The sequence below is a fragment of the Rana temporaria genome, chromosome 3, assembly GCF_905171775.1.
Source record: "Rana temporaria chromosome 3, aRanTem1.1, whole genome shotgun sequence".
In the NCBI taxonomy this organism is placed as follows: Eukaryota; Metazoa; Chordata; class Amphibia; order Anura; family Ranidae; genus Rana; species Rana temporaria.
The window spans coordinates 350,025,957-350,048,652 of NC_053491.1; the positions used below are offsets into that span (position 1 = coordinate 350,025,957).

The 22,696-nt window shown below is 42.4% G+C and overlaps 1 protein-coding gene across 6 annotated transcripts in view; it reads left to right on the plus strand.

The window, feature by feature from the left end:
- CALD1 (caldesmon 1) overlaps positions 1-22,696 on the plus strand; it is a 242,678-nt gene that overhangs the window by 183,977 nt on the left and 36,005 nt on the right. For 4 of the 6 annotated variants that reach the window (XM_040345162.1, XM_040345160.1, XM_040345161.1 and 1 more), the window contains 5 exons: positions 2,669-3,764; positions 7,548-7,619; positions 14,294-14,439; positions 18,408-18,663; positions 21,853-21,993. In XM_040345162.1, the coding sequence (XP_040201096.1) occupies positions 2,669-3,764; positions 7,548-7,619; positions 14,294-14,439; positions 18,408-18,663; positions 21,853-21,993 (1,711 nt within the window). The remainder of the gene's footprint in view (positions 1-2,668; positions 3,765-7,547; positions 7,620-14,293; positions 14,440-18,407; positions 18,664-21,852; positions 21,994-22,696) is intronic. The other 2 variants (XM_040345164.1, XM_040345166.1) reach the window with 2 other exon arrangements.

Consider the following 22,696-nt stretch of genomic DNA (forward strand, 5'->3'; position numbering starts at 1 on the left):
ATTTTAAGGAAAGGAAAACTCATGGGAAAATGATAACACAAATAGTGAACTGTCTATGGAATGCCTAAACTGTCTGCAGAGGACTGAAAAGCCAGAGTATCTCAAGTCGCCTTTAAGAATGTAAATATGGCAGAGAGTTAAAAGGGAGGTTTGAGGTGATTGTCAGCTTGTATGTTAGACATCACTTAAATTAAATAGTTATACGAGAAGGCATTTCTTCAATTATCCTTGCTTATTTGGTGTGTTCAAGGACCTAATAACACTATGGCGGTACAATGTTATAAGTAAACTACATACAAATAATTTATAGTTTTTGGCTGTTAATGTATATTTATAAACAAAACCTTTTTTTTTAGCTTGGGGAGGGGTTAGAACAAAAGCTAGGTCTTTATTGCTGTCTGTGATTATAGGAGCTTTTGTGTGGGCATGCATCCTGGTGTTTGTAATGCACTTCTGCTTGTATCAGCTTCTTACTTCTGATCATGGGCATTGTGGATGGGTTGCCTCTTTGAGATAGTACCTGTTTTATAATGTTTTTTGTGATCTTGTTTGACTCGAGGCATGCAACTTATAAATCTGCCACCATCTAGACATGTGTATTAGTTTTCGTCCGAATGACTTTTCGTCCGAATTTCGGGTATTTTCGTTATCATTTTAACAAACGAAAATGAACGAGCAGAATACGAAATCTGAAAGATCCGACATAAAAAAATGCTTTATTTTTGTTTATAGAACAGTTCGATATAGATAGGAGATAGAAGATTCGACATGATGCTTACAATAGCAATCTGTGTGTATTGAATCTGTGGTCGAATGTTCCTAACCTTAACTCTATTAGTCCAAGATTATTCTACATAGAGAGAAAAGATTCAACATTATAGAGACAGTGTTGGTGTAGACCATTCGACATGAACATTGAAGATTCGATGAAGCAGCGGAAAACATATAAACGTTGAATCTGTCATTGAAGGCTTATGGTGTCTGTCGAAATTTCTATATCCATAGGCTATAGAAAAATTTAAATGTTGGTTGACTAGTAATAATAATTTATAAATATAATTATTAACAGTGTCATACAACATTAGAATTCTTCTATAGCTTGTAGGCGGAGAATTCAATCGTAAATGTACGATTGCAGCGTCGTACAGTTTAGCTGCTCTGTCTAATCTTCTTAGAACATTCGACAGACACCATAAGCCTTCAATAACAGATTCGACCTTAATTAATTCGGATTTTCGGACGATTGCTTTTTTTAACAAAACAAAATAAATAAACATGAATTTCGGGAGTAACTACATTTTTTTTTTTTTTCAGACGAAAACGAAATTCCGAAACAAAATATTTCAGTGTGCACATGTACTTTGGGCTATTTATTTTGTGACTGATTGCTGTTTTGTATTTGATTACATTCGGGGCATTGGGGTGTTCTTATAGCAATAGTGTTTTAATTGTTAGGTCTGGGTTATTTAAACCCTGGCCCTGAAACATCATGTTTGGTGATGAATAAGTGTCCTATTTTTGTATTCCTATAACTGCGTGCTGTGATACCTTGCATTTTGGACTGTTTACTGACAGCACCATCCATCATTTCACCTTAGCACCCATGATTGTTTGGGTATATGGCTGTAAAGAGTGCATTGTATTTTTTAGAAATATGGGCCTGCTGAGTAGAGTCCCACTCTTTATTTTCCTAGTGACTATTGTCACCAGGATATAACGTAATGGGAAATCCATAATTTTACAGCTGTCACCAGAACAAGAGATAAGGGGAAATCTAATAATGAAGACACCTGTTCTGGCGGCCATTTGTCGAAGAGGTGATTTTCCCACACTTTAATTCGATTTTCTCTCACTTCCTGTTGTGTTCTATCCATTCCCTGTGACAATAAAATTAAAAGCATAACATGGCATTACATTTTTTGGTCTGTTGCACACTCACCCAATCATTTCAAGTAAAACTACAGTATATTAATCTGTCTTCCCATTGGGGTGATTACCTAACTTCCTGTCCTGAAGACATGACCAGAATGTAAAAAGATATCTCCCCTTAAAGTAATGCTTAAAGTGAGAAGATATCATCTCCTCAAACTAAAGCTTTGACAGTTGTTGGAAAAGGTGTCCCCTCAGGGAAAAGTTTGCTTATCAGTTCCGATTTGTCTGATCTAAAATTTAACTTCCTGCCTTCAGCCTTCTCCATTTATGAACACTTCTTACCAGAGTGACAGCTTGTCATTAATAGTGGGGTCTAAGCTGCACCACACAGTACCCAGTGGCAAATCTGGAAAGCTCTGAATGGTAGACTTGGTGTTTATAGAGTGGCAAGGCCATCGGCACTTCAAAGGAGCAGTGGAAAAATATAGATTTTGGGTGCACTGACAAGGCAGGCATCGGTCAAGCATGAATTTATCATTTGGGATGACGATATGTGGGTGGTTGGGCACCCTCATTCTCCCTCTGCTCTAGGCCATGGCCTGTGCTGAAATCTAGGAAAAATACGTAAGTTGTCTTTAAGTGTGTCTGTTGTTGCTCTTTGCCTGAATGCATTGTATCACTCAAAAATATCCTCCTGTGTTAAATAACTTTTTTTCAGAGCCCTTGGTGTTGAAGCAATGTTTTATATTTTACTGACTTTTCTTAATACATATACATTACAAATTATTTATTACAGCATTACAGTGGAAGAGAGCAGGACCAAGTCAATAACAAGCTCAGATCTTTCAGCGGATGATGAGGCTTCATTGTTGGAGAGGCTGGCCAAGCGAGAGGAGAGGCGCCAAAAACGCCAAAAAGAGGCCATGGAACGTCAGAAGGAATATGACCCAACCATATCTATAACAACCAATGAAAGTTTCTCGATTTCTAGAAGCACCAGGAATGGAGAGAATGAAGTCGAAGAAAATGATACTTCTCCAAAAGTGAACGACTCAGACCTTCATCAAGAAAAATACAAAGTGGAAGAGACTGAAACAGTGGAGGAATTTACTGAGAAGAACGATAGTAGAGAAGTGCAAGAGGAAGAAGTAGAAACAGATCAAGTTGAGGTCAAGCAGGAAGTTGAGGAGGAGCCACCTGAGGAACCTTTTGTAGAGGAGAATCAGGTAGAAGTGACTTTCCAAATTAAAAATGTGGAAGTATCCAAGACTAAAACATATGGGGAAGTGAGGATAGAGGCAGTAGTATCTACAGAAGATAGCGAGCAGGAGAAGAGAGAGGCAGAACATAGGGAGGCTAAGGAAATTGAGCGAATTGAGGCAGAGAAGAAGGCTGCTGAGGAAAGAGAAGGGATAGAGGAGGCTAAACGGGAGGCAGAAGAAAGAGAAAGAGCTGTGGTTGAAAGAAAGGCTGCTGAGGAGAGGGAAAGGATTGAGAAAGAGGCAAGACTTGAGGCTGAGAGGAAGGCAGTTGAAGAACAGGAAAGGATAGAGGCAGAACAAAGGGAAAAAGAGAGAGCCAAGGCAGAAGAGAGGGAGCGTCACAAGAGGATGGAAGAAGAGAGGAGGGTGGAGGAAGAGAGGATAAAAGCGGAGCAAAAAAGGGCTGAGGAGGAAAGGAAAAGACAAGAGGCAGAGGAAAAGCGAAAAGCAGAAGAGAAAAAGGCAACAGAGGAAAAGAAAAAAGCAGAAGAGAAAAAAGCAGCCGAGGAGAAAGCTAGGTTAGAGGCCAAAAAGAAGGAGGATGAGAAAAAGGAGAAGAAACCAGACAACAAACAGGTAAAAGACAAGAAGGTGGAGGAAAAGATTCAGCCGGCCTTCCTAAAGAAGCAGGTACCTTTATTCCCTCTGGCACTTTTTGCACCTGTTTTTTGGAGAATGGAATGCCGGCCAGAGTTTTGTGCCTTGCTTGCACACAATTTGCGAGCCTTTAAAATGTACCATCACCTCCATGGGAATTTTATTTGCTGACAGCTTGGGATTTTCCTTCACACATTGCTTATTGCTTTCACTTTTTGAATGCATGATCATTCTTCAAGCTTTTCTTTGTTGGAGGGTTAAATTAGCATGCCCTATAGATAAAAGGTTGGCATTTTGAGTCACGATTTTGGGTGTCACGTGTGGCATCATCTTTGTAACCAGCATTTGTGTGTGTTTCACAAGCTTCCACCCCACAAACCTTCACTGAGTGAACATCAACAACATGTCTTTCAATGAGCTTATTTAAATATTTATAGGTTGAAAATGTTGGTAAAGCCACTTAAAATGCCAGAGGAAATTAAAATAAAATAAAAAATAAATTAAATAATACTAAGAAGACTTAAAAACAGAAAAACATTTTCATAAAATAGAATAAAGTATTATTTTTATGTTTCATTTTCGTCTTTGTATTTTTTTAGATTAGAGTTAGGCCTCGTACACACGACCGAACATGTTTGCTGAAACTGGTCCGCGGACCAGTTTCCGCGGACATGTTCGGTCGTCTGTACGGCCGACCGGACCGGATTCCTGGCCGAGCGGACAGGTTTCCAGCAGACAAATGTTTCTTAGCATGCTAAGAAACATGTCCGCTGGAAGCCTGTCCGTCAGACATGTTCGGTCGTCTGTACGACTCACCGGACATGTCCGCTCGGCCGAAAGCCCTCGCATGCGTCAAAGTGATTCAACGCATGCGTGAAAGCATTGACCTTTCAGGGTCGCGCACGTCGCCACGGCGACGGCGCGGCCACGTCACCGCGTTCGGGGAATTTGGTCTGATGGTGTGTACAGCCATCAGACCAAAATCCGGCAGCGGACATGTCCGATGAAAACGGTCCGCGGACCGTTTTCATCGGACAGATCCGGTCGTGTGTACAAGGCCTAAGACAATCAAAAGTATTAAATATCCATATGATGTTTCATTATAGGTGCCAACTCACCTACCTGGATTAACAATAATCCAAAAAAAAATAAAAAAATTTAATATTTGCTTTTACTACTAAACCAAAATCACATTAGCCCAATAATAACACAAATAATTATCAAACATGCACCATGTGACGCATTGCCAATCCTGCAACATCATAAACAATAAAAGACCATATTTAACTGTATAGAATTTGTTAAAAACCATAAAGGCCATTCATAAAATTGTATTGTCTAATAGTCTGAGGATTTAAACTACCGTATTTATCGCGGTATGGAAAAAAAGTTTTTTAGTACTTATAGTTTTGGTGTCTTGCGCGGCGTCCATCGGCGGCCTCGTCGGGTCCGGCGTCCGTCTGCGGCTTCGGGTGTCCTCTTTGTCGGGTCCGGCGTCCTTCTGCGGCTTCGGGTGTCCTCTTCGTCGGGTCCGGCGTCCTTCTGCGGCTTTGGGTGTCCTCTTCGTCAGGTCCGGCGTCCTTCTGCGGCATCCTCGCGTCCTCCCCGCTCGTTTCCCGCGCCGAGTTTGAATACTGCGCCGACATATACAGAGCGCAGTACACTCGTGTATCGTCGGGCAGGCTCGGCAACTCTCGCGATGACGTCCTGTACGCTCAGGACGTTAGCGTGAGAGGCGCCGAGACTGCCCGAAGATACACAAGTGTACTGCGCTCGGTATATGCCGGAAATCGGGTATCGGCGTATATCGCGCACCCACGATTTTGCCCTGATTTTCAGGGCAAAATAGTGCGCGGTATACGCCGATAAATATGGTACCTCCTAATCATGCAACATCATTTTAAGCTTTTTGTCTTGTACACACGATCAGTTTTCCCGACCGGAAAACTGTTAGGAAAGCTTTTGGCCAGGAATCCCGATCGTGTGTATGCTCCTCGCAGTTTTTCCGATGGGAAAACTGCCCAAAAACCGCCGGACAAAAAAAAGAGAACCAGTTCTCTTTTGTCCTGCTGGGAAAACTGGCAGACTTTTGTCCGGCAGTTTTTGGCAGCTTTCCTAGGGAAAAACTGCGATGGAGCATACACACGGCTGGGATTCCCGGCCAAAGCTCCATCACAGTTTTACTGTCGGGAAAACCGGCCGTGTGTAAGGGAAAGACTGAACCAAGCAGGTTCTCGGCTTTCCTCTTGGGATTTCTGACAGGAACTTTTCCGGTCGGAAATCCCGTACATGTGTACGAGGCATTTCAGTTATTGATCTAAGCAGCTGTCCTTTACCTGCATTGGAATTATTTTTTATGTTGCAGGATTATAGGGTCTTAACTAGTTGAGTACCAGTTTGTATATTTACCTTTATTACCAGGCATTTTTTCAGTTTTCAGTGCTGTGATAGTTTCATTGATAGGTAATCGGTCATGTAACTGTACCCAAATGAATTTTATATGAATTTCTTGAGACTGATAAACTTTTTTTATATAAAGAAAAAAACAAAACAAGAGTTGAGTTTGCTTACACTAAGGCCCCATACACACGAGAGAATTTATCTGCGAATACGGTCCAGCGGACCGTTTTCGCGGATAAATCCTCTCGAGGATTTCGGCGGATTTTCATGCGATGGAGTGTACACACCATCGCATTGAAATCCGCGCTGAAATCCTCTGGCGATGACGTGTCGCGCCGTTGCCGCGATTATGACGCGGCGACGTGCGCGACGCTGTCATATAAGGAATTCCATGCATGCGTCGAATCATTACGACGCATGCGGGGGATCCCTTCGGACGTATGGATCCGGTGAGTCTATACAGACCAGCGGATCCATCCGTTGGGATGGATTCCAGCAGATGGATATGCTTGGCATGTCAGCAAATATTCGATCTGCTGGAATCCATCCCAGGGGAGAAATATCCGCGGAAACAGATCCGCTGGCGTGTACACACCATAGGATCTATCCGCTGAAACCCATCTGCTGGGATTTTTCAGCGGATGGATTCTATGGTGTGTACGGGGCCTTAGCTTTGATTTCTTTAAACTTAAAACAATATCCCTCCCACAATCATTGATGGTCAGTGGCAATTTAGGACCCTTACCATTTAAAAAGTCCCACAGTGATTGGTGATCAGTGGCGATTCAACCCCCCCTTCCCATCTTTAAAAAAAGCAATCCCACCTTTAATTGCTGATCCTCTGTCCTGCTGCGTTTACAAATATTCATCCTATTTTCAGAGAAAGAGGGGAAGCTTTCGCTGTTGTGAATTGACTGGATGTTTGTAAACAATACTAGGATTTACGCTGGTGGCTGCTGTGATTGGTTTACAGTGATCAAAAGGTACAGAACCACTTTGAATGGCTCTGTACATCTTGGCTGCGATCTGAGCTGTCCAATGACAGCCCAAATCACAGTTGCTCATTGTCACACTGGCTGCCCGAGCGTGTTTTCTAAAGCACCATTTATAAATGGCACTCCAGAAATACACATCCAACGCATTGCCATTTTTTAGCAATATGATGGTACAGGGTTGGTTAAACTTTTAGACTGTTAGATGTTACCAGCTATACTAGTAATAGGATACTATATGAAAAGGTAGTTGAAGATGCTGAGTGTGTGCACTCACTTACCTGCCAGGTGAAGCAGGGCCCTATCTTGTATTTTGCCAAGCACTATGTTGCCTGCACAGACAATCTTGCACGGTGTGATATTCACTGCACGTATACTGGTAGACTGTTTTCAAGAGTTACAATTTAACTTTAAATATGAAAAGGGAGAAGACAAAGAAAATAAGTTTGAAGCTAAAAAGGACGAGAAAGTTCGAGCAGGCTTCAAAAAAGAAGAGGTAGGATTTTTCTTCCTTTGCTCTTGTAGAGAGAACACATTGTTAAAAAATGTATATTCTATCTGACAACATTTCAGACAAGTGTCCAAGGAGTAAATATGAATGTTCAGATAATTTAGAATAGTTTAGACCATGGCTTTTTTTCTGCCAGAAATCCGCAGAACGCCATTCCGCCACCTCCGACAGCCCTCTACTTGTCAGCCTGTCACATAACACAATAGTCAGTGGGGGAAGTTTTCTATACCACTCAATTCCTCCACCGGCTTCTGTATGCTATTGCCAGCACACATACCCCACATCTGTCTGATGTGTTCCCCTGGGGATTGGGTTTAGACGCTGCAACTGTCGGCATTAAATGGGGGATTCCAAAGACAGCTTATATCCCCACCTGCTGCCTGTCAGATCTGTGTAGCCCAGAGCTAAGTAAAGTTTTCTAAAACTCCTCCTCGGCTCTGTGCTACACAGATCTTACAGGCGGAGCTGCACATATTGGAATGTAATAGGCTGTGGAAAAAAAGGAAGCCCTTTATCCAAGTACAAAACAAATGTTGGCATTATGCATTCCGTTTTCCTTACTAAGTGTCGGTTTACACTACTGCGCTCTGCGAGATTGCATGTGATTCGCACTGCACTGCACTGTGAATCACATCTAATGTCCATGCGATGCAATTTCAGCCATACAGATAGTATGGCTGATATTGCATCGTATTCGGACCAAACTCGCACAGGACTCTTTTTTTGTCCGTACCAGAATCAGATCACATGGGTGTGTATCCTGGCCTAGGCTAACAAGGCCCGGGCCTAGGGCAGCACTTTGTAGAGGGCAGCACTAAAAGAGTCCCTGTTGGTTTGCGCTACACTGTTAGTGTTGCGACAGTCTTATGGGACGGATTGGGCTGAGAGGCAAATTAGTCTAGCGCCCCCATAAAACGACCGCACTGCTTCCGGTATGTGGGCGGCCGGCAACTGTGGGGGGGGGCTGCTTCTAATTTTGACTGTCCTATCATCCTGGCCCACAGACCTTCCTCACTGTGCTATTTGTTTTCTGCTGCACCATTGGCATGGTTATATCTTCTTAGTCCTCTCCATAAAATTATAAGAAATCTGTCCCATTGCAGAGATTTCTCTTCACTTCCTGCCCCATAGCCAAACAGGAAGTGAGAGGAAATCTATGCAAATTAAGGGAATCCATTGCCCCCCACCCCCAGGCCCTCAGAACTAGTGTCCCCACTCGAAAATTTCAGGGCGGGTGTTAAACAGAAAGGGGTGTGGCCTTGACAGGAAGGGGTGGGTCATATTTAAATTAGGGGGTGCACAAGTTTAGTCAGGACAGCACAAAACCTAAACTACTCAGGTTAGGTCTAGTTAGTAGTGGGTTCTGTAATCTGGCCTTCAACCTAATCTACTGTATTACATTTTTATTAGAAGCACAGAAAATGATGCACATGGTGCCTGTGTTAATAGTAAGTATCTATCAAACCAAAAGTCATTATCAGTATCACCAAGACAATAGACGAAATAAAAACACAACAATTCTGGGATATTTAATTTTCAAAGCTAAAAAAAAATAAAAACATTATTGTTAGATGTAAATTATACTTTACTACATAATTCTTATCTAAGGAAATATAATATAACCAAGGAGGCAGTCAGCAGGATCAAAAACTTGCACTTAGGCTGACCATACATTATACAATTTTCCTTTAGATGTACCAAAACCATATACAATGATGCCAAACGTCTTTTTATTGATATTGTATGCAGTCAGGCAGGCTCTTGCATAGTTCATAGTTGAAGGTAAAGCTAAAGGAAATTGAACAAGAAAATTGTATAATATATGTCCAGCCTCAGTGAATAACCATTTACACAACATGTTTCGAGAACAACTTTGCTTCATCAGCTCTGTGCCAAAAAACACCATAGCCGGACTCCTAGTACCAGGATCAATGATTAAACAAACCCTTCACTTACTCCCAACACTTACATCTATCCATGAAAATAAACATTATTACATTATTCCAAACATTTAGTGATAACCCAACCTTGAAATGTCAACTTCAAAAGTCCCAACCTAATACATAAAATGAACCCAATTAACTCTTAATCCATGCTTAAGCCTCGTATGCACGGTTCGATTTTCGGAAGGGGATTGTCTGATGACAGACTGTTGTCTGAAATTTTTACCGTTAGTACACTCCTTTTGACAATTGTTTAATTTTCCGACAACAAATGTTGGATGACAGGCTAGTAAATTTTTGCCAAACGACAGCTCCACGTCAGATTTTCGAAATTATCACACAAAAGTCGAAAGTACAAACACGCATGTGCGGAGTCAATGCTCACCAAACACGAAATTAGCAGAAGGGGCCCAAAGTGTGGCGCTCAAGAACTGAAATTCCTCGTAGTACATCACTACATTTGTGTTTGTGGCACGACAATTTGTGTAACGTTAGTATGCAAGACAAGATCCTGGCACACACCCTTTTGACAAAAATCAGATGCTCGTTTGTCCAACAATCGAACCGTGTGTACAAGGCTTTACTTTTAAAGTGTATAAAATAGAGTGGGGGAAAGTTTTTTTTAATGCTGTCTGTGTACAAGCTGGGGAAATGTAGCCCTCTAATGCCTCGTACACTAGATCGGAATTTCCGATGGAAAAGGTCCAGCTGACTTTTTCCATCTGAAATTCCAACCGTGTGTATGCCTGTGATACATTTGCCTATATGTCTCAGTTTAATGCTCCCTGCTTTCCATTGTGATTACCATCCGGTTATTGAAGTGCTAATGTCCCCTCACTATTTCTAAAGGTTAATTGATCTATTGTGTTGTGTGAAGGAGATCTGTGTTTAAGTGGCTTGTGTTAATTATTCTGATTGCTTCATTGTGGTAATTATCTCTCTATATGAGGGGTCGAGTTGTCTAGTTAATGTATTCAGTACTCAGCGTCATTGATGTCATTGTCTAAAGAAAATGTGTTTTCAGACTCGGCTCCGTCGTGTCTGCCTATAATCTGTATGGAAGCCCCAGTGTGAGGGGGGCGGAGATTTGTCATTCTAACAGTTTTGGAAATGACATATAAGCTGTGTGTTATAACATTAAACTCTGTCTTGTTCTAGCAGTAAGCCTGGACTAATGTGTGGCTTAATGGGCGATCTCAGGAATATCCCTCCTAGTGGAATATTGGGTGACGTTCTTATGGAAGAAGGGAATCTTTGACGGGGATATCATACCGATACCGTCACAATTGGTTGGTAGAAGTGGGATTTTCCCTTCTATTCCCCTTCACACCCGGATTCCAAGCAGACACTGGAAGAACTACTGGAAGTTCGTGGAAGGATTGCTAGCAACAAAACCAAGCGGGTCATCATAGCAGAATCAATGGAGATAGACCAGGAGAACGGGATTGCAGCAACGCCAGCAGTACAAGAGATGGAGACACCAGGGATTCAGGAAGAGGAATCGCCAGCCAACAAGCTAATGAGAGAGAAGCTAGCGTGGTTCGGCCCGAACCCAACGCCGGATGTGGTGCTGAAAGTGATGGACCTGTTAGCGGAGGAAAATAAACAAATAAGAGACGCAGAACTACAGAAGGCTAAACAAATAAGAGACGCAGAGCTACAGTTAAAACTGGCAGCAGTCCAACAAGCAGCCGCACATTCTCCAAACAGTGAGTACAGCACAGCAGACGCAAAGAAGATTCCGTTTAGCGCTTTTAAAGCTTTTGATGAAAAGGACTGTGAGATTGATAACTACCTGGCGGATTTTGAACGACAATGTAACCTGCACCGAATAGCTAGAAGAGAGTGGGTTGCAATATTGTCAGGCAAACTGTCAGGCAAAGCTTCTGATGCTTTCCGGACCGTGCCAGATCAGGATATCCATAGCTACGCCCGGGTTAAAGAAGTGCTCCTGGCTCGTTATGCAGTAACCCCAGAGTCCCACCGACAGAAGTTCAGGGACTCACGCAAAACCACAAAAGACTCTTACGCGGAATGGGCATGCCAGTTGTCCCTGTCGGCCTCTAACTGGGTTAACAGCAGCCAGGCCACCACCGCAGAGGACATTTTGCAACTAATGCTCCTGGAGCAATTTTACAATCACATCCAGACGGACGTCAAAGATTGGGTGAGAGATCGCAGGCCCATGACTCTACCAGAGGCCGCGAAGTTGGCGGATGAATATGCGGATACTCGCAAGACAAACCAGGTCACACCACGGGTACAACCTCCACGACCAACGGCGCCCTCACACCCACCAGCCGCTAGATACCAACCTCCTAACAGACAGGTGACATCTAGCCCTCGCTATCCACGCCAGGAGGACAACGAACAACGCTGCTTCCGGTGCAAACAGTTGGGTCACTTCAAGCAGAATTGCCCCATGAATGACAACACCAGATCAAATTGGTCTCAACCTGGGTACCGCCCACCAGCAGCAGCCCATTGTGTAGACTCGGCTTGGGATCCCCAGGAGCTGGGTCAGGAAGAACCATTGGGCACCCCTTACGAAGCCCTCATGGTACAATCTGTTATTACGGACAACAGGGAACACCATTGTCAGCTGGTCATGGGCGACAGCCATGAGCCGGAGGGGCCTTGGAGGGGGCTGGGCAGCAAGAGGCACCGCCAGCTACCCTCCAAGAAGAAGAGGTCCTGGAAGTCATATAACCAGCGGACCTGGGAGGAGAAGAAGCGACTGGAGGAGATGGAATCGCAGCGGGCACCCCAGATGCGGGCCGAGATGTTCGCCAAGGGCCCACCGGTGGCCCCTTACACCACCACCCAGTTCCTGATGATGAAGGACCACGTGGAAAGCCTGCAGGACATGAGCAAGCAGGATCTGATCCGTGAGTACATAGAGCTGGAGGAGTGCATAAGCCGCATGGAGGAGGAGAACAACCACCTGAGGTCACAGCGGGCTGACCCCCCCAGGCTCCATGAACTGGAGATGGAGCTGGAGAAGCTCAAAGAGGAGAACCGGCGGCTGCAGAGGGAGCAGGGGGTGGCTGACCTTATGGGGCTCTGAGTCCCCTTCCCCCCCCCCCGGACTCTGAGCACCAGTGCTACAGCATTTCAACAAATATAACTTTTTATTTTTATGAATCTCCTGTGATTGTCACTTCAGAGCCATAACCTGCCCCCTCCCATAGCGGGACACCTAGATGGCGGCGCACAGACCCATTCGCCATCTTCACACTGACTTCTGGTGACTTTGCAGATCGCACAAAGACTTGGGGACTGACCGGCGTGTGATCTGACGACCCGGTGGCATACCTGAGTCTGAAGCAGTTGCCAAGGGAGGTCAGACATGCCAAACGGAGTTAACCTCGGACTAAAAGCTCTAAACCCGTCAACCCTACTGGACCAGGGAAGGTCCAACCGGGTTTTCCGGAGCAGGGAGAAAAAGGGGGGCCATTGTGATACATTTGCCTATATGTCTCAGTTTAATGCTCCCTGCTTGCCATTGTGATTACCATCCGGTTATTGAAGTGCTAATGTCCCCTCACTATTTCTAAAGGTTAATTGATCTATTGTGTTGTGTGAAGGAGATCTGTGTTTAAGTGGCTTGTGTTAATTATTCTGATTGCTTCATTGTGGTAATTATCTCTCTATATGAGGGGTCGAGTTGTCTAGTTAATGTATTCAGTACTCAGCGTCATTGATGTCATTGTCTAAAGAAAATGTGTTTTCAGACTCGGCTCAGTCGTGTCTGCCTATAATCTGTATGGAAGCCCCAGTGTGAGGGGGGCGGAGATTTGTCATTCTAACAGTTTTGGAAATGACATATAAGCTGTGTGTTATAACATTAAACTCTGTCTTGTTCTAGCAGTAAGCCTGGACTAATGTGTGGCTTAATGGGCGATCTCAGGAATATCCCTCCTAGTGGAATATTGGGTGACGTTCTTATGGAAGAAGGGAATCTTTGACGGGGATATCATACCGATACCGTCACAATGCCCATCTGAGTTTTTCCATTGGATATTCCGATGAATTCCATTGGAGTTTAGATTTTTACTTTTTTTACTCCGATGGAATTCCGTCGGAATTTCAATGCGAGTTTGGTCGGACAAATGTCCGATCGTGTGTACGGGGCTTAATTATTCCTGGTGGCCATTGTCACTGGGACAAACGGATGGGAAATCCAAAAGTTAACAGTTTTCCCCAGAACAGGAATAGAAGAGACATGTTCAAACAGGGACACTGGATCAGGTGACAACTGGAGAGATTTCCCTTGCCTTACCGTTGTCTCCCTGGACAGGAAGTAAACTAAAATCTGCAGACAGCAATAAAAAAAAAAACTGACAAGGATTCTATACCAATTTTTACAATGAAAAATGTTTTGCATATAAATTTAGCTTAACCTAATCTTGAAACCCTGAGATGGAAACGGACACTATTTGGACACGTGTGTGAGCAACGCAATGCAACACATGTCTTAAAATGCAACAGTGTAGATGGGTCCTGAACCTTTGGTTTTACCTTATGCTGAAAGTATGGACACCAAAATCCAAAACAATCCCATGTAAGATGTACAAGCTCTTCTGTGCAGAAAAGATCCCAATCCGCCTTTCACTAGCCCAGCCTTGAATTTTGGGTGAAAAGTACATTTACCCTTTAAAGGGATCTGCAGCTAAAACACTAATTTTTTTGTTGTGTTTCCTTTCCCCTTTTTAGGTTAAAGATGAGAAAGGGAGAGGTGGGAAGGAAGAGTTAAAAGCCAGCTGGGAGCGAAAGAAAGGATTTCCGGAAAGCAAAGCCCAGAATGGAGAAAGTTTACATGACGTTACACCGCAGAAGCTCAAACATTTGGACAAATTTGGGTAATAAACGTTGCCCGTCATCACCCCTTTTCCTAAAATGTTAACCTTTTTTTTCCTAAATGTTTTACATTACAGGGGTAAGAGCATGCTTACCTAAAAAATATTTGTTAATAGTTAAAAAATAATTCTAGTCAGGGTAGGTAAATTAATACATTTTAATATTATTATTATTATTATTATTATTATTATTATTATTATGATGATGATGTGGCCTACTGCCTGTGCACTGCTGGCTCTACCTATTACTTATATGTCACTTTTGGGAGTATAGGTCATTTAATATTTTCACTCTTTATTAAATGTTTTACTTTTTTATAATTACATTTTTATAAAAGATTATAGAAAAGAAGTACAAACACGGTGTACAGTAAAACCTTGGATTGCGAGCATACCGTATATACTCGAGTATAAGCCAAGCTTTTCTGCAATTTTTTTTGTGCTGAAAAAGCCCCCCTCGGCTTATACTAGAGTCTCCCTAGAGTCTCCCTGCCTCACTGTGCCCATTTGCAGCCTCATGCACCTGATCTCCTGGCGCTGTGGCATGCAGTCTAGATGGGCGTCCAGTGTAACAAAGCCCCGCCTTCTCCTCATCCACGTCCGTGATAGGCTGAACACTGACTCACTGCTGGGAAACTGAATCAGTATTCTGTCATGGATGAGGAGAAGGCGGGGCTTTGTTACACTGGACGGTCGCCGACTAGACTGCATGTCACAGTGCCGTTGTTCTGGAGATTAGGTACATGAGGCATGCAGATGGGCACAGTGAGGCATGCAGATGGGCACAGTGAGGCATGCAGATGAACACAGTGAGACATGCAGATGGGCACAGTGAGGCTGCGAATGGGCACAGTAAGGCTTCAGATGGGCACAGTGAAGCTGCAAATGGGCACAGTGAGACTGCAATTGGGCACAGTGAGGCTGCAGATGGGCATTGTTGACCCTCTTTTCCCCTTACAGTAGCTGCTGCATTTTTTACCCTAGGCTTATACTCGAGTCAATAGGTTTTCCCATTTTTTTGTGGTAAAATTAGGTGCCTCAGCTTATATTCGGGTCGGCTTATACTCAAGTATATGTGGTAATTTGTTCTGTAAACATGCTTGTAATGCAAAGCACTTGTCCCCATAAGAAATAATGGAAACTCAGATGATACATTCCACAACCATTTATTCATAGGTCCTTCAGTTTATAGTCCATATAAAAAGATTTTAGCAATGTCCATCCACAAATGGAAGGCCCCACAAAGGGATTAGAAGCAAAATCCAGCAGGAGCTACGGAGTATAAAAGAGAAGAGAGGCGCTTCTAAGTGTAGCAATGTGGTTACATTTAATGAAGGTACAACATTTAGCAACTCACGTGGTTGATGATTAAAAGAGGCAAATCGAAGTATGCAGGCATCCGGGGTAAAGCTGTCCACATAGATAGACCATCCTCTGCACCCCCGACTCTCACCAATGTCAGTCTGCAATCATGACCAGGAAGACCACCCTGCAGTAGAACAAGGCTTAAAGTGCTCGTGGAGTGCAGTTTGTATGGAATGGCGTCGATGGTGGTGAGGAGGACGGTCTATGTGGACAGCTTTACCCCGGATGCCTGCATACTTAGATGTGCCTGTTTTAATCATCAACCATGTGAGTTGCTAAATGTTGTACCTTCATTAAATGTAACCATATTGCTACACTTAGAGGCACCTCTTTTCTTTTATACTCCGTTGTGACATGACGCTACTTATATATCAAGACACCGCTTGTTTATCAAGTGAAAATGTATTAAAACATTTTGCTTGTCCTGCAAAACACTCTCAAACCAAGTTACTCTCAAATCAAGGTTGTACTGTATATGATTTCAGAATATATTAAAGTTTTTATATATGAATGTAAAGATATCTCTGCAGATATACATTACAAAGGAAAAACGTATTTCATATTTTATGTATATGGTTCTGTGTAGGGTTACAGGACAAAGAGGATAATTGAATTGTTGCTTTTTTGACATTTTTATGATTGCTTGCCTCTCTAAAGCCTTGCATGTACATTTGATGTCTGACCATCAAAGTTAGTCCCCCCCCCCAGCTATATTTAGATTTTTTTGCAATTATAACCAGATTCCACAGCTGCTGGTTGACACGTCATATTTGTAAATGTGAAGCGATTGGAGTAAACTTGTCATCTTTGACCCGAGAGTGGCTTGGGAAAGAAGCTTACTTTGGCTATTTTGCCCTTTGTTGCCGAGTTCACAGAGCAGTTCCAGCAAACTTCAAGAGCCTATTTATTCTCAGGCCAGAAAATTCCTACATTGCATTCCAGTTTACATTATAGTTTCCTACTGTGTTTTTTATCCACTTTGTATCCATCTAAAATTTCATTTGTCATTATGGATCATAAACCGTTGTTAAAGCTGATATCTAGGCAGACATAAAATACATTTTTATAATCATGCATACATGAATAATTGTATTAGTTTTAATGCAAACAGTGTAAGTGCCTGGATCTGGCCTGGTATAAGGGCCCTTTCACATGGGCGGATGTCGTGATGATCGGCCCCGTAAACATCCGATTGCTCAGCGGGGATCGCTCCGTTGATCCGGTGGATGACAAGGTGGTCCCTGCACACTATGCAGGGACCGCCCTGTCAGATCGCCGCTCTCCCCTTTGGGGGGGATCAGATGAACATGGACCATCTGTCCGTGTTCACCCGATCCACCCTGCAGACGGATGGAAAAATAGGATTTTACTCCGTCTGCAGAATCGGAGGATTGCGGACACTGATGAGATCGGGTGTCAGCGGATGTTCATTCGCTGTCACCCGCTATCACATAGGGATTAATGTATGTCCCTTTTTCATCCGTACACGAATGGATGAAAAAGCGGACATACGGTCCACATGTCTGAAAGGGGCCTTAGTCTCTTGCATTGAACCTATACAGCAGAGATGAGATTCAGAGAGGAAGGAACATCATAAGGAGCCAATCAGTTCATGTGACAACAAGCATGCTGATAGGACGAGAAAGCGTGACTGAAAGATGAACTCGTCACTGTGCTGCTTTGATTTTCACCATCAGTAGCTTTCCAATACAAGTGCAGTGCTATCACCTAAACCTAAGCACAGCTTATACTATTCAATGAATAAACCACAAAAAAACGTTCAAATAAATATACAATTTGAAATAAATGTACAAGTTCACATACCGTACATTAATAATTAAAGAATAGTAAAATCCATATATGAAAATGATATATATATATATATACAAATACTTACTGTGTGTGTAATATATATATATATATATATATATATATATATATATATATATATATATAAAATAATCATGCAGCAAAGAACAGTGCATCTATGCACAAACCCACATTGAAAACTGTGTATAAAATCAAAAAAGTTAAGTGTTCATATATAAATTCCATCGAATGAAAACATCTGCACTTGCCTGTAAAGTTGAGCCGGCGTAATGTAAATCCCCCTGGCGGAATTCAAATTCCACGGGTAGGGGGCGTATAACATTTAAATCAGGCGCGTCCCCCGCCGAACGAACTGCACATGCGCCGGCCGCAACTGAATCCCAGTGCGCATGCTCAAAATGACGTCGGCAACTCGTCATGCTTTCGACGTGAACGTAAATTCCGTCCATCCGTATTCGCGAACGACTTACGCAAACAACGTAAAAATTCAAAACTCGACGCGAGAACGACGGCCATACTTAACAAAAAAAAAACTGAGCAGGGTATTTATTAAACAACGTACCAAAAAATAAAAAATAAATCCCTATATGCCCCCAAAATGTAAAAATGATTCAGGTTAGAAAATTTGTAATAAATGCCAAATTAACTGCCACATGCTGCCACTGCTAAGGTTAAAATAAAAGGTACATCTTCCAAATCTGAACCATGTTGGAAATGATGAATACGTGTTTATTTTGTGTGTTATATACAAATGCATTTATGTGATTTCCTTTAAGTGGGGTGAAAGGACAGCCGAGTGGCGATGAGGCCGACTCTGGAACAAAGGTGGAAGCAGGAAAAAAATTTGAGGACCTGCGCCGTCGTAAAGGTGAGACGGACTCCGGGGAGTTTGAGAAGTCGAAGCAGAAACAGCAGGAATCTGCAGCAGAACTGGAGGAGCTGAAGAGAAAACGTGAGGAGAGGAAGAGGCATATGGAAGAGGAGGAGCAGAGGAAGAAACAGGAAGAGGCAGAGAGAAAAGCCAAAGAAGAGGTGGGACTTCATCTTTATCAGACTCCATTGTCAGAATTGTGGAAAATGGTTAACTATAAAATGCCTCTCTGTTGCCATAGTTTTGGCAATAACGGTGCCCACCCATTCCGATTCAATTGTTCAATAATCTAGTACTTTTTTCAATTGTTCAATAATCAAATACATTTTTTTGGGGAAAATTTGGGCACATTTTTAACTTTAAAAACTAATTTCTAAGGGTTGACATTAAAGTTTAAAAAAATTAGAAATTGTTATTAACTTCCTGTTTCAGTTCACCCTTCTGGAGCATTCCAAATGCATTACAAACCATCAAAGTTTTGGTTATAATTAGGAACAGACTGGTATAAACAAATGCATGTGTGGCATCATGAAAAGGTTTATACTCAAGTTTGACTAAAACTCTTGTTGCATCCAAAAATAAAATACAAAATGAATGAGTAATGCCACCAAAGAATTTCATTATCAAAGCCCCTAGACATTACTGTATATAGTTTTGTTTACTTTCTGTGCTTTATTTGGAAGTACATGTTTGATTCTATCATTTGGCTTGTATATGGGCCCTCTCCTTTTTTATAGAACTTTAATTGGTAGGAAAGTGGAATTACGATTATACCCTTTGACGTACCTTGATGCCTCGTACACACGATCGGAATTTCCAATGGAAAAAGTCAGACGGACATTTTCCATCGGAAATTGCGACCGTGTGTATGCCCATCTGAGATTTTCCATCGGATATTCCGATAAATTCCATCGGAGTTTAGATAGATAACATGTTCTCTTTTACTCCGATGACATTCCGTCGGAATTCCGATGTGAGATTGGTCAGACAAAGGTCCGATCGTGTGTACGAGGCATGAGTGTACAAGTGGTAGTAGACACTAATAAGTTAGCTGCACGTGGCTTAGCGGGAGCCGTCAGCTTCTTCACATTCTGTGGTCAGGCTTCTTTCCTCACCATTATTATGCTTCTTGTAAAGCAGCTCCACACACAGATAAAGATAGTCTCCAATACAAAGTGAATATTAGAAACAAGGTCATCAGACATTTTGGACCAGAATAGCTCAAATTTTTATTTTGTAGTTTGGCATAGTTATTACATAGAATTATGTTAGAAAATAATTGGTCTTACTAGAGTGCTTCTTTAACGAGACCCTGTCACCAGCTTAAAATAATTGCAGGTAAAAGAACAGATATATCAAGTATTTGAAATGCTTATTTGCATTTTTTTTCCAAAAACAAAATTTTGTTAATCACTTATAATGCACCTTTGAACTTTCTTGAAAATGTTACTTCTCCATGAAGACTTAATTGCCTAGTATGTTATAGCCTCCTCCTTTTCTGGGAGTGTTTTTTTTCTGTGCTGGCCCAGCTCCTTCCCCTAGGGTTCCTGGCTTTACCCACCTACCACATTCATAACTCACTGGGGGAGATTTAACAAAACGAGAGCATTTAAATCTGGTGCAGCTGTGCATGGGAGCCAATCAGCTTCTAACTTCAGCTTGTTCAATTAAGCTTTGACAATGAGCCCCCATTCACATTGGCCCAAATTGGCATGCGATTTGACATGTCAAATTGCATGCCAAATCGGTGGCTATTTCCGACAATAGCACCATCTGAATTGGTGCAGCGCTGCACCGATTCCCAAAAGTAGTTCCTGCAATATTTGGCGACTTCGGGGGGCGATTTGAATAGACATCAGTGCATGAACCCACACATATGTCAGTCAAATCGCTCCCGAAGTTGGACTGCATTGCCGGTTTGAAATTGTGCGAGTTCAGCTAAACTTGCACAATTTCTAACCTGCATCAGTGTGAACCTGGGCTTAATCCTGGAAGCTGATTGGTTTCTATGCAGAACTGCACCAGATTTAGTTAAGTTTTAGTAAATCAACCCCACTGTTGAAATTATTATTGTGGGGCTTAACTCCAACTGACAGCAATAAAAACACTGTCAAAAGTTCTAACCCTTCCCCGCTTTCTTAAAATGTGTTAGCTTTTTTTTTTTTTTAATGGTATCTGTTGAAAGTTTTTACATTACTTCCTGTCCTGACAGGATGTGAGGAGATATCTCCCCAATTGAGGCACACGCAGCAATAAAAAACAACAACATTGGCTCTGATCTATACCTGTTCAATCAAAAATGAAACAAAAAATATTATGTTTGGATCTGGACTTTGAGGCTCGGTTCACACTTGAGAACGCAGCGGCTCAAAGCAGGAGTCCGGTGCGTCTCTATTCACCGCTTCAGGTCTGATTTCAGCCATCATTTTGGGCTGAATTAGGACCTGAAACTGACCAAAAGAATCACAGGACTCCTGTGCAATTCGCATCGGAGCCGCTGCGGAGATGTGTGAAGTGGCTCCATAGAGAGCCAGCCACAATCTCCTGCTATAAGAATTGGATGCGGGGAAACCAGCCTAAGGTCTTGTTCACGCCAGTCCTGTTGGGCTGCACTGTGCAGCGTTGCCCAACACAGTCCCGACCTATAGATAAGACAATTTGTCTTGTGTCCTTTTGCTTCAGTTTATTTTTGCACTGCGCATTCTGATGCGTATAATTCATCTCAGCTCTTTTAGAGTTAAATGTAGTGTCAAGTTATATAAAGTTGAAAAAAGGGGAAAAAGAAAGCACTGCTAAGGATTTTACAATGAAATGTGGTGTCTATCCAGAATACACTGCAGGCCATACTCTTTATGTGCTCTGAACAAGTAACAAGTAATTATTATTGTGTAATAAGCATCCAACATCAAAAAATATTTACAGCAACAGCATCGTGGCACGCACAGAGGGGAGCATGGTTGACGCATTTCACAAATTTCTTTGCTTAATCAGTTATGATTAAACAAGGTAAATTACTTGCCCAGACCACAGACTGGACCAGCTCCTGATCATTAAGGAGGATATCATTATTACCTGGAGCGCTGTTATTTGTTTGTTCATTGCATTGTACTCTTTATGTGCACCTTAACACACAAGCACTGGTGTGAATGAGCCCGAAATGAAACTGTCATGCAGTGTTGTGCAAGAGCCCATGCTAGGGGCAATACATGTTGGAATTTTCTCACTCAGCATTTCTCACAAGTGCAGTCGCTAATTCAGTCCACGTGCATTCGGCCTCAACTAAAATATCAGTTTTTTGGATTGAATAAAACTATTTTCCTTCATAAAATCCATCATTCTCGTATTTTTAGGAGGAAAAAAAGAGACAGAAGGAGGAAAGAGAGAGAAGAAGAGCAGAAGCTGCAGAGAAACGTCAAAAGCAGGAAGAGGCGGGAGTATCAGACGAAAATAAATCATTGAAGGGTTTTACCCCAAAAAGTTCATCTCTTACGGTATGTGCACAAAATGATTAGGTGTGTGTGTTTCTGGTTCTGACACCCCTTTGTGTCTCCCGCTTGTGATCGGGAACAGATGACAACCATGACAGTCGTTAATGGTTATCACATGCAAACTGGAAGATTGTTTATTAAAAAAATAACCTACTCGGTTTCATCTCCTTAATAATACTTGCTGCACAGTTTAATTGTGTTTTTATATACATATTTGATATATTCTTAAAAAACATGTACACTTATTTAGGCAGTTCAATTGAGAACTAGAAGCCATCAGCCGCAATGTCTGGTGATACTTGTAGGCATTCATTCACAGGAAACTGTGCAGGGAGCAGGGGGAGAGGCTGCAGATGTTGGCACGTGTAACATGTTCCAAAGGTCGGCTTATACTTTAAGATTAGTACAAATGGCCTGTAAAGCCTCGTACACACGATCAGTCCATCCGATGAGAACGGTCTAAAGGACCGTTGTCATCGGTTAACCGATGAAGCTGACTGATGGTCCGTCACGCCCACACACCATCGGTTAAATAACCGATCGTGTCAGAATGCGGTGACGTAAAACACAACAACATGCCAAAAAAATGAAGTTCAATGCTTCCAAGCATGCGTCGACTTGATTCTGAGCATGCGTGGATTTTTAACCGATGGTCGTGCCTACTAACGATCGGTTTTGACCTATCGATTAGGAATCCAAATTAAAG